This window comes from Erigeron canadensis, unplaced genomic scaffold, assembly GCF_010389155.1.
Source record: "Erigeron canadensis isolate Cc75 unplaced genomic scaffold, C_canadensis_v1 Conyza_canadensis_unscaffolded:116, whole genome shotgun sequence".
Classification (NCBI taxonomy): domain Eukaryota; kingdom Viridiplantae; phylum Streptophyta; class Magnoliopsida; order Asterales; family Asteraceae; genus Erigeron; species Erigeron canadensis.
Window position 1 is genome coordinate 6,893 of NW_025215511.1, and position 12,757 is coordinate 19,649.

At 35.4% G+C, this 12,757-nt stretch overlaps 1 protein-coding gene and 1 pseudogene across 1 annotated transcript; both read left to right on the forward strand.

The window, feature by feature from the left end:
- The first annotated feature begins 955 nt into the window (after positions 1–955).
- LOC122584215 lies at positions 956–1,789 on the forward strand. The gene has a single exon (XM_043756433.1). The coding sequence runs from the start codon at positions 956–958 to the stop codon at positions 1,787–1,789; it is 834 nt and encodes a 277-aa protein (XP_043612368.1).
- Positions 1,790–7,861: 6,072 nt separating this feature from the next.
- On the forward strand, positions 7,862–9,739 carry LOC122584216 (annotated as a pseudogene).
- The last annotated feature ends 3,018 nt before the right edge of the window (positions 9,740–12,757 follow it).

Below are 12,757 nucleotides of genomic sequence, written 5' to 3' on the forward strand. Positions count from 1 at the left end.
TTATAAGGTTCCTAGAGCCCTATAAATAGTGGCATTGTATTAGAGATATCTTAATATAATAAGAACTCTCTTACTCTTCCTACTTTCTTATGTCTTTATAATCTTTGTTAGTTATTGTTATCTAATACGTTATCAGCACGACTTGCTCTTCGAGTAAAATCCCATCATCGTAAGGTATAGAATATAGTCTAAATCATCATTATCTTTAATCTTTCAAACATGATCCATATTATAATTCATATGATACTGGGTTGTGTTAGAAAGGTATTTTGTCTTTTTTTATCCTACTAAAATAACTCATATTGCAATATAATTCTTGATCCCTTTTTTTTTGAACTAAAGATCATCACGGTGGTTTTTTTTTTAGTAGGCATATTTTCTATAAAGAAACATAATAGTAGAGTAAGATAAAATAAAAATAATAGTACTGGGAATTTTGTTGAAGACATGGTTACAATAAATTTTTAGTTGCTTTCACAACGAATATGAAAAGATGCATGTTATTGTTGGTTTGTGAAAGGTTTTCAATTTCCTTTATAGTATTAAATTTTGTTTTTACAAGCATGCGCGTTTACTCTATTCCAAATATATTATATCTATAAATGCATTTTGTGTGGATACGAATGTGTGTTTATTTTTTTATATTAATACTCGTAATTTACAATAGGGTCCACATGCATTAGAATCCACCGTCAAAATCCAAAAGCCATTTTTTTTTTGTAAAGTCCCTAAACAATATTCTACATTGAACTAGTAATATATGGTGTACATGTTAATATGTTATAACTTATTTCTATCTATTAAAGAGGTTATCTGAAAGGTTATATCATATGTATTATCAACTTGTTTCATCTTTGATTTACATACGTACTAACTGTCTTCGAGTTTTATATTCGCTTGTTACAATCTCAATAACATATATTAATCCATGTATGTTTATTTAATATAGTTAATCATGTCGAATCTTGCAAAACTTGAGTTTGCGGCACTAGATATCACTGGGAAAAATTACTTGTCATGGGTATTGGATGCCGAAATCCATTTGGATGCTAACAATCTTGGGGATACAATTAAAGAAGCAAATACGACTAGTGCCCAAGATAAAGCAAAGGCGATGATATTTTTACGCCATCATATCCATGAGTCATTGAAAAATGAATACCTCACTGTGAAAGACCCACTTGTCCTATGGACCAATTTGAAGTCGAGGTATGACCACCAAAAATCGGTGATATTGCCAAATGCTCGTCATGAATGGCACAATTTAATATTGCAAGACTTTAAGTCTATAAGTGAGTATAACTCAGCCATGTTTAAAATCACATCACAAATGAATTTATGTGGTGCTGATATTACTGATGAGGATATGTTGGAAAAAACATTTTCCACCTTTCATGCCTCAAATATTGTCTTGCAACAACAATATCGTGAAAAGGGCTTTACCAAATATAGTGAATTAATATCATGTTTACTTGTGGCCGAGCAAAATAATGAACTCTTAATGAAAAACCACGAGGCCCGTCCGGTTGGTGCAACCCCATTCCCTGAAGCGAATGTGGCAACATATAATGGCCAAAGTGGAAGTCAAGGACGTGGTCGTGGCCATTATCGTGGTCGTGGTCATGGTCGTGGTCGTGGACGTGGGCGTGGTTATGCTCGAGGAAATTATCAAGGTATTCAATTCAAAAACAAGGGAACCCACCAAAAGTTGCATGATAGTGAAAAGAAAACCAATGATGACAAAGGGAAAAAGAAAAATGACCAGTCAAGGTGGGAACAGAATCTTTGAGTTTTTTGGAAAGAATACATGGGGATATATGTGGACCTATACACCCCTCTAGCGGACCATTTAGATACTTTATGGTCCTAATTGATGCATCAACCAGATGGTCACATGTATGCTTACTATCAAGTCGTAATATGGCATTTGCACGACTACTAGCTCAATTGATAAAGCTGAGAGCACAATTCCCGGATTACCCCATCAAGAAAATTCGGTTGGACAATGCTGGTGAATTTACATCCCAATCATTTAACAATTATTGCATGTCTATTGGGATAACTGTAGAGCATCCTGTACCTCATGTACATACACAAAATGGACTCGCTGAATCACTTTTCAAGCGAATCCAAATGGTTGCAAGGCCAATGATTATGAAATCAAAACTACCAGTAACTGCTTGGGGGCATGCAGTTTTACATACAGCAGCACTAATTCGCATCAGGCCAACGAGTTACCATACCTCCTCCCCGTTAAAATTGGTTTTTGGTCAGGAACCAGATATTTCCCATTTAAGGATCTTTGGTTGTGCTGTATATGTTCCTATCGCTCCACCACAACGCACAAAGATGGGACCTCAAAGAAGGTTAGGGATATATGTTGGGTATGAATCACGATCAATCATTAAGTATTTAGAGCCATCAACAGGAGATTTGTTTACAGCTCGATTTGCTGATTGTCATTTTCTTGAATCAACTTTCCCAACATTAGGGGGAGATGAAAAGCAGCTGAAAAATAACAATATAACTTGGAGTGAATTATCATCATCTCATCTTGATCCTCGAACTAAACAGTGTGAACTAGAAGTTCAAAGGATAATTCATTTACAAGGATTAGCAAATCAATTACCAGACGCATTCACTGACCCAAAGAGAGTGACCAAGTCACATATACCAGCTGCCAATGCTCCAATGAAAATAAGTGTCCCAGAAGGACAACCACGTGTTGGTAATGAGTCAAAACCACGTCTCAAACGTGGTAAACCAATCGGTTCCAAAGATAAAAATCCTCGAAAGAAGAAAGGAGCAAATAATGTCGATGGTCAAGTCGAGGTAATGTTAACACCGGAAAAGGAGTCTCTTGGAGAGACACTAGACATGATGGTTCCCGAAGAACCTCAGGTACCTGAAAATGAAGAGATCTCAATAAATTATATCATGTCTAGGAAGGTATGGAATCGAAATGAAATCGACGTCGATGATAGTTTTTCATATAATGTAGCGCTAGAAGTAATGGAAAACAATGAGGATCAAGAACCAAAATCTGTTGATGAATGTAAACAAAGAAATGATTGGCCAAAATGGAAAGACGCAATCAAGGCAGAATTAGATTCCCTAAATAAACGAGAAGTTTTGGACCGGTGGTCCATACACCTCAAGGTGTAAATCCTGTCGGCTATAAATGGGTCTTTGTACGAAAGCGTAATGAGAAAAATGAAATTGTCCGATACAAGGCAAGATTGGTAGCACAAGGATTCTCACAAAGACCTGGGATTGATTATGAGGAGACATATTCTCCAGTGGTGGATGCGACAACTTTCCGTTATCTTATTAGTCTGGTAATACGAGAAGGATTGATCTGCGTCTAATGGATGTTGTAACAGCCTATCTCTACGGCTCACTTGATACCGATATTTACATGAAACTCCCTAAGGGTTCAAATTGCCAAATTCATGTAAATCAAGTTCTCGAGAACAACTTTCAATTAAATTAAATAAATCATTATATGGGCTGAAACAATCTGGGCGTATGTGGTATAATCGCCTTAGTGAGTATTTATTGAAAGAAGGTTATAAAAATGATTCAGTATGCCCGTGTATCTTCATGAAAAGGTCAAGTTCAGAATATGTGATAATTGTCGTATATGTTGACGACTTGAACATAATTGGAACTCCGGGGGAGCTTCAAAGGGCGGTTGAATATTTAAAAAGGGAATTTGAAATGAAAGACCTAGGAAAGACAAAATTTTGTCTCGGGTTACAAATTGAACATCTCAAGGGTGGAATCCTTGTGCATCAAGAAACATATGCAGAGAAAGTACTCAACAGATTTTACATGGAAAAATCACATCCCTTGAGTACCCAATGGTTGTAAGGTCGCTTGATGTTGAGAAAGACCAATTCCGACCCCCGAGCGATGAGGAGGAAATTCTTGGTCCAGAAATACCGTATTTAAGTGCAATTGGTGCACTAATGTTTCTTGCTAGCCATACGCGACCAGATATATCATTTTCGGTAAACTTATTGGCAAGATATAGTTCATGCCCAACAAGGAGGCATTGGAATGGGGTAAAACAAATTTTTCGATATCTTCAAGGTACAAAAGATATGGGTTTGTATTTTACAAACCAATCGAAAACAAGTTTGGTTGGTTATGCAGATGCAGGATATTTATCTGATCCTCACAATGGACGGTCTCAAACTGGATATTTATTTACAAGTGGAGGTACCGCAATTTCATGGCGTTCTGTAAAGCAAACAATCACAGCCACATCATCAAACCATGCAGAATTATTGGCGATTCATGAAGCTAGTCGAGAATGTGTTTGTTAAGGGCTGTAATACAACACATTCGTGAGTCTTGTGGCATATCTTCGAGAGATGAAGGACCGACAATTTTACACGAAGACAACGCAGCATGCATTGCAAAACTGAAGGAAGGGTACATCAAAGGTGATAGAATAAAGCACATTTCACCAAAGTTCTTCTGCACACATGATTTGCAAAAGAATGGAGATATTAGCGTCCAACAAATCCGTTCCAGCGAAAATTTGGCAGACTTGTTTACCAAATCACTTCCGACCTCTACATTCAAGAAGTTGGTGCATGGGATTGGGATGCGTCGACTCAAGGAGCTTATCTGATCATCATCAAGGGAGAAAATACGCGCTGCACTCTTTTTTCCTTAGCAAGGTTTTGTCCCACTGGGTTTTCCTTGCAAGGTTTTTAACGAGGTAGCATCATGCGTATGAAATGGATAGTCAAGGGGGAGTGTTATAAATGTATATTTATATTGTGACTATCCATGTACATAACATTTGATCTCATTTATTGTTATAAGGTTCCTAGAGCCCTATAAATAGTGGCATTGTATTAGAGATATCTTAATATAATATAAGAACTCTCTTACTCTTCCTAATTTCTTATGTCTTTATAATCTTTGTTAGTTATTGTTATCTAATACTAACATCCATTTATTACATTATTTTGATTTTTATTTGCTAACATTCTTGACATTTGAATTAAACAATTAGTTTTTACATATATCTGCATCTTTGAAATTACAAGCTTTCATGAAGATCCAATATTGATAATGTCGTAAGCCTCGTGTCCAGTGTTAGACACGGGTTTAAAATCTAGTTTTAATCTATTAAAAATTCATGAGCTGCATGCCATTTACTTATTATTAAACAAATATATATATATATTACAATATTATTATGTGACGGGTTACTCATCAAAGCTATTAAAATATCCGATTTTTGTAAGTTAACTAGTTTTCATATCCGGGTGTTGCCCTGGGAAACATAATGATAAGTAAAATATGCACTCTGTATAAGGTCAATTATACATACATAACGATACACGCTTATTACAAGATTGTATGATAAAATAACGTAAAAAACGGATAATAAAAACTAGCGTAACAATGTTATACCTGCCCGTTGGTCAAGGCTAACAAATATTAGCTTTTTTCTTATTGAAAATACCCCATTAAAATATCTAACAAATTTTAGTATTAATAAATGAATAAAAAGCAAATGAAAACTAAACATTTGATAAATGTATGCGACAAAAAATCAAGCATGTAAGCTTATAAGCAGTTAATTACTATACGATAATTGGTCGTGCATTGCTTAGACGTTGGTGTATGTTAGTTATTATGTGTTATATGATTTGTGGTACAAGTCCAAAATCCAAAAATTGGTAGCAAAAGTATTAAAGTATAAAAAAATTTTAAAAAAAAGTTTGTGGCAAAATCGAAACAAATGAAACTTGTGTTGGTAAAAAAGAAATAAATTTGTGACAAAACCAAAAGAAATGAAACTTTTATAGTAAAAGTTGAAAACCCGAAAGTTGATAACAATAATATGAAAGTTTAAAACTTTACAGACAGGGGGCCCGCACTAGTAGTTGTGGTCGAGATACCAAAAAATAATGGTTGGGATACGGTGGGCGTTAAACAATGACTTCCGTAAATACTTATTCAATAAAACATAACAATTAAAAATTAACTTATAAGGGGGCCCGCACTAGTAGTTGTGGTCGAGATACCAAAAAATAATGGTTGGGATACGGTGGGTGTTAAACAATGACTTCCGTAAATACTTATTCAATAAAACATAACAATTAAAAATTAACTTAAAAAACGTCTGCTCCATGCTCCACCATAAAAAACAGATGACAATCGGACAAAATCTTCAAAAGTTATTTTTTCCTGAAAAGCTACACTAAAATCACAGATCCAAAAAGTGTATACATGAAAAATTACGAGTAAATGATGTGTGAAATCTAGTAATAAAATTTATAAACACGATTTACCAAAAGACTGACTACTACACACTCACAGGCAGTGTATCTGATCGCATGCAATATAGTAAAAATCGGTAAGCCGAGATCGTTCACAAGGACTTTTATAAGCAATTGTCAAAATAATGTAATTCAACAAATGGGGGATTTTGTGGCCGAGTTACCACGTTGCAAACAGTTAGTGAAAAGAGTCAGTAATCCCTTAGGATTAATCGAAAGAAGAGTTTGTTGTATGAAACAATAATCAAAAGGTCACCCATCTTGATTTCGCTCAACAACATGTTAAGGTTGCACATTTGATGAAGTTCAAATCCAATTTAGTTGATTAAATAACCGAGACTTAAATTGATCGCCAACCCGTACCCGTCAAGTTAACAATTTCATTTGACTCTCTTGTATAAACTAGTTCCATTATTAAGACCGGTACCCCAATACGCCTTTTTATAACTTTACTAATTCAACAATGGTTTTGGTCATTTCAGATAACAATTGTGTCTGTTGATTGTACCAAACCATTAACCTGTTAATTCTTATTAATTATTAATTACCTTCTACCGTACCCATCATAGAAATAATCGCGTCTAACCAAGCATACAAAATAACTTCTACCCAACCCAAGTTACCACTAAGATTGTGCAAAAATTATCCGTAATCAATAATTAAATAACAAAGAATTAATAAGCTAAAATCACGACACAACGTTAAATCAAATCAACTTAAATTATAAAAATAGTGCAATCCTTACATATTGTCTCACTCCATCAAGATGGATGAAAAGGCGATTAGCCACTCATATTAAAATACGAATAACAAATCAAATTAAGAGAATTCATCGTTACCGAATACAAAGGATTGAAAACGAATAACGGAATTGATCCAATCGTGCTTGAAATCCTTAAACATGGTTGAATACAAGAAAAACCCTAAAAAAGTGCTCCAAAATCGGCTGGAAGTAAAAGTTAGGGTTCTTGAATGATTTTGCAAGCTATTTATACTTTCTAAAAAATATACAGATTCGGCCTCCAACAGCGTCGCAGTTTCTTGTTTGACTTTTGTTGACTTTGACGTTCGTTGACTGGTCTTTTGGTTGTATCTGGTACGACTGCGTCGCAGTCTTTGGTGACTGCGAAGCAGTTTGTTCCTCAGCATGCATAACTGCGTCGCAGTCCTTAAGTGCGGCGCAGTACCCGTTGACTTTTGTTGACCATCATTGACTTACTTTGACTAGCTTCCAATCTTCACTTTCGTGCCTCGTAAAACATCCGTAAGCACTCATTTTACTCTAGAAACCTCGTTTTCTTCAGATTAACGCTTAGGTACCTGTTAACACCCCGAAACACTAACAAACACCATAAACGCACCAAATATATACGAAAACAACTCTTAAACCATACTAAAACAACTAATTAAGCCGTGGGAAATGAGTATAAAATACGACATATCAATAAAATTGAAAGATCATTCATGTTAAAATCAAAAGGAATGATCTTTCAATTTTAGTGTGAGAGAGACAGAGTTATATGTTTTGATTTTAACAGGAATGATCTTTCAATTTTGCTGGACGCTTGAAGGAAGGCCCGGGGAGGAAGCTGATGGTGGATTGCAATGGCCAGGGAGTGTTGTTTATTGAGGCCGAGGCAGATGTTACACTGAAGCAGTTTGGAGATGCTCTTCAGCCCCCGTGTCCTTTTATGGAAGAGCTCCTTTACGATGTTCCTGGTTCTAGCGGCGTTCTTGGCTCACCATTGTTACTCATTCAGGTGAAACATATATAGAGTTCTATGTGATTTTATTACTCGAGAGATAAAAGAATTATCTATAAATTAGATTAGTTAGTCCTTAAAACGGTAAATATATAATCAAACATCAATTATTGGGCAATGAATTTCGTGTTGTTCCTTTTCGACCTCTAAGGGTCTAACGCTAAATGGTTCGATGGATTATTTTGACCACTAATTTTCAAGCATTGATATGATTGATAGGTGACACGTCTCTTAATTATGTGGGGGTTTTATTTTTGCAATACGACTCAATCATACTATGAGTGATGCACAAGGACTCGTACAATTTTTAACAGCATTGGGTGAAATGGCACAAGGTAAACCAACACCAACAACAATGCCCGTATGGCAAAGGGAGTTGCTTTCCGCAAGAGAACCACCACGTGTGACGTGTACTCATCACGAATATGAACAAGAGGACCCGGACACTAAATTTACAATCATCCCACAAGAAAATGATCAGATGACAATGAGGTCGTTTTTCTTTGGACCTACCGAGGTATCAGCAGCTTTACGTAGGTTTGTTCCTCTGCATCTAAAAAAGTGTTTCACATTTGAGGTGCTAACAGTTTCCATTTGGCGTTGTCATACCATTGCCCTTGAGCCTGGTCCTGAAGCCAAAATGCGTATGATGTGCATAGTCGACGCACGTAAGAAGTTCAACCCGCGCTCCCTATAGGATACTATGGGAATGCTTTTAGCTACCCTGCTGCAATTTCTATCGCGCGAGATCTATGTAACAAACCATTAAGTCACGCTTTGGAGCTTGTTACGAAAGCCAAAGCCGATGTAACCGAAGAGGCGAAGAGTACATGAGATCTGTTGCTGACTTGTTGGTACTCAAAGGCCGCCCACAATTCACGAATATTGCTCAAAGTTAATTATATCGTGTCAGATGTAACCAAAGCTGGATTCAGTGAAGTTGATCATTTCGGGTGGGGAAGCCAACCTTAGCAGGGCCTTCTAAGGGAGGAATAGGTGATCTGCCACACGTGGTTAGTTTCTACGTACCTTTCGTAAACTCGATGGGTGATCAAGTTCTTCAAGAATCTCTATCAAAATTATAATGCATGATTTGTTTTAAAGAGTGCCTTTACATATTATTTTAACGGTTTTGGTAATGACAATTCTATGAGTTTGTACATTTTATCATTAAATTTAAGGAGTGTGCTTTATATATGTAAGATAACTTCTTTATTAATGCATGTTATTATAGGTTTTGGGACTGTAATTCATTTATTATATATAAGATATAATGTACACTAAGTCAATAATTGTTCCAACCAATGTGTAAATATTAGCCCAATATTCAAGTCCACTTTCTTTGGGTTTTATTTTCTCTCTCAATGTTGTGGTTGATGTGTGACCTCATTTTGGGCTAATATTGCTCAAAGTTATATCGTATAAGATGTGACCCATGCTGGATTTAATGAAATTGATTTCGGGTGGGGGAAGCCGACCTTTGCAGGGCCTTCCACAGGAGGAATAGGTGATCTCTCGTACGAAGGTAGTTTCTATATATCTTCCGTAAATTCTATGGGTGAACCTGGAATCTTAGTACCCATATGTTTGCCGACCGTTGCCATGGAGAAATTTGTCAAAGAACTAAATAACATGTTGTCTTGTGACAACAATGATCAAGTTCTTTAATTAAGAACACAAGCTGCTTTAATTTATTGTCTTGTACTCTTGTTCTCATGGAAGCATATATATTGTGGGCTTTGTGTTTGTCGGGTCAAAGTCGTTGAATTCAATACGAGTAGCTTTTCCCTTTCTGGAATTTCCTGCTAATCTTGACTCTTGAGGAAAGCTCAAAAAAAGAAAAGTCTCGACTCTTTTGAGAATGTATAAGAAAAATTGTCATGTTTTTATTACTAGTATTCTAGAAATATATATTTATAAAGACTATATGTAATTCTGTGTGACTCAACAAATTTGGCTTTGCAAATAATTTGGGTGTTTAATTTCTATGCAAAAAAGGTATAAGAGAAAAATATAAAAAATTGACAGCTGTGGGATTCGAACCCATGTCGTTCTGGACCAGACTGTCTTTTGTTTAATTTAATTAGATTTATTTACTTGTTATTAAATCGTTACAAAACCACAACTCTAATTACACATGTCCAATTAAATAAGGAAATTGCTTACCCTTCGTGGCTTCATGTTTATTGCTGAACAACTGATTTTGCCAAGCCCAATAACAAATTTTAAAATTTACCCAAAAGCCCAATAACAGTTAACAAAGTAAGCCTAATGACCTTCATGCACATCTAGTAATCATGATAAGGCGTTTGACCACTCCGTTTCAAGTTTACCAATATACGAGTAAATATATAACATTTTTAAATTTACTATTCACATGTAATTGTCTTAATAAAAGATATAATTCATAAATAAAGTGCTTTATATTGTGATGTTTGGTAAGTCCGGACACTAATGAAAATACATGGTGTTTACATATACAGTAAAAATAATCTTAATAGTCATATTTTTCAAAGAATTGTTAAAAAATCCTTGCACTCCAATAAATGTATATATATTAACTGACTCTAGTAACTTAATACTTAAAAGCTTACGCTTTTGTTACAACTTATTAAAAAAATCATCACATATATACAATATGAATTTTTATTGGTGTGACACTCTGTATTTTTTTGTAAACGATATTGAAGCTTTTTCGACTATATATAATTTGGATGGAGATTCCCTCAAGTTGAAAACAACTTGAGGGGTTAAGTTAGAGAGATCATGGCCTTTGATTTATTATCAGGGGTTAAGATTCAAAGATGATTATTGAATTTTGGTCATTGATTTTAATCAAAGGGTCAAGAATTTCCTAATTTGACTCAAGTTAGGGGCTTAACTTGTGGGAATCTCACTCCATATAATTTAACACGGCATATGAGCGTGAGCCGTTCTAGCTCAGTTGGTAGGGCGCGTGGCTTTTAACCACGTGGTCAAGGGTTCGAGACCCACGGATTGCGTTTTTCATATTGTTTAATTTTTTTAGCACACTTTTTTAATTTATTCATACTTCGTAGTTTTATACTTACTTTTGTGTCATAAAGTAAGAAAAAAGCTTTAGTTTCATTTACCATAAGTTGGACAATCCAAGATCCATAACCTACCTTGCTAGAAAATGAATGATCATATGATTTTTCATATTTGGCTGAATTGTGTCGCATTTCTAATTTGTTTCCATGTACACTAGCTAGTTTGGTCTTACTGATGATCATGTATACCAATTATGGGATGTTTCAATAATTAAATTGATTTTATGATTGGAAGCTGTACGTAACATTAATTGATCTCTTTTTAAAATGCATGCATATATTTTGCTCTAGTCATAAACTTTTTTATGATCTTATCCCATTATAAACACACCAACCTCTTTCCCCTATCCTCTAAACCTTTCCCCATCCTCTCACTATATAAACACTGCCTCTCACTATATAAACACACCAACCCCTTTCCCCTATCCTCTAAACCTTTCCCCATCCTCTAAAATTCACAAACAAAAATTATTTCTCTCACATCCAAACACTAAAAAAATCTAAAACAAAAATGGCATCCTTGGATAATTGGATCAAGAAAGTTGGTAAAAAGTATAAGGGTATGTGCTGCCGTCAGACCAAAAGTCGCGATTACCGGGTTGTAAAAGCACATGTGTTACAGTGCCCACGGTATCTGGTGACCCTCAATGAGGTGAGTGCGGTTCATAGGAGACTTAGGCGTAGGGTTGCTATTGCTCATGTTCAAGGGCAAGAGAATGAAGGTGTGGCTGCTGTTTTGGGTGAAGAAGAAGGAGTTGTTGTAGGGCAAGAGAATGAAGGTGTGGCTGCTGTTTTGGGTGAAGAAGGAGGTGTTGTAGGGCAAGAGAATGAAGGTGTGGCTGCTGTTTTGGGTGAAGAAGAAGGAGTTGTTGTAGGGCAAGAGAATGAAGGTGTGGCTGCTGTTTTGGGTGAAGAAGGAGGTGTTGTAGGGCAAGAGAATGAAGGTGTTGTAGGTGAAGAAGAAGAAGGTGTGTCTGTTTTGGGTGAAGAGAAGATGCTCGGGTCCGTTTTGCCTAATTAATCAGATCTATTACTTTGAAAAAGAAAAGAAGTTGCTCGGATCATCTAGGTTTGTTTTGCCATCTATTACTTCTTCCACTATAGTTTATGAATATTCTGTTACTCGTGTCGTGTATCGATCGGATTTAATATCCTATATATTTGTGTTGGATTTTAGCTATATATGTGTGGATCTTTAAGATATCATGATTTGAATGCATGCTTTAATGATAGATCTGATCTTTTTTTCTCAATTTCAGTCATAATTTACCGATCAATTTTATTTAGATCTGTATTTTCCGACGTCGGTACGGTGTTGTTTACACATATATATATATATATATATATATATGTATGTATATGTATATATTTTTATAATATGACTATTTGTGTGCGTGTGAGAGAAAGGATCGTACGTACTATATATATATATATTTGTACGTATAGATATAGAAGCTTTGTTGCTGGCTAGCTAGCAAACATGCAGCAGCAGAAAGTGTGAGTGGCTGTCAGACTAATTAAACTCTTTTTTTTTTATCTTTCATAACCCTTTAGTTACCACCATTTTCAAAAAGTAGTCAGTAATTAATATTAATTAGTTAAATTTACAGTCTAT

Bases quoted from the DNA above. Each gene is read 5' to 3' on its own strand.
- LOC122584215 (XM_043756433.1), top strand. From the start codon at position 956: ATGTCGAATCTTGCAAAACTTGAGTTTGCGGCACTAGATATCACTGGG.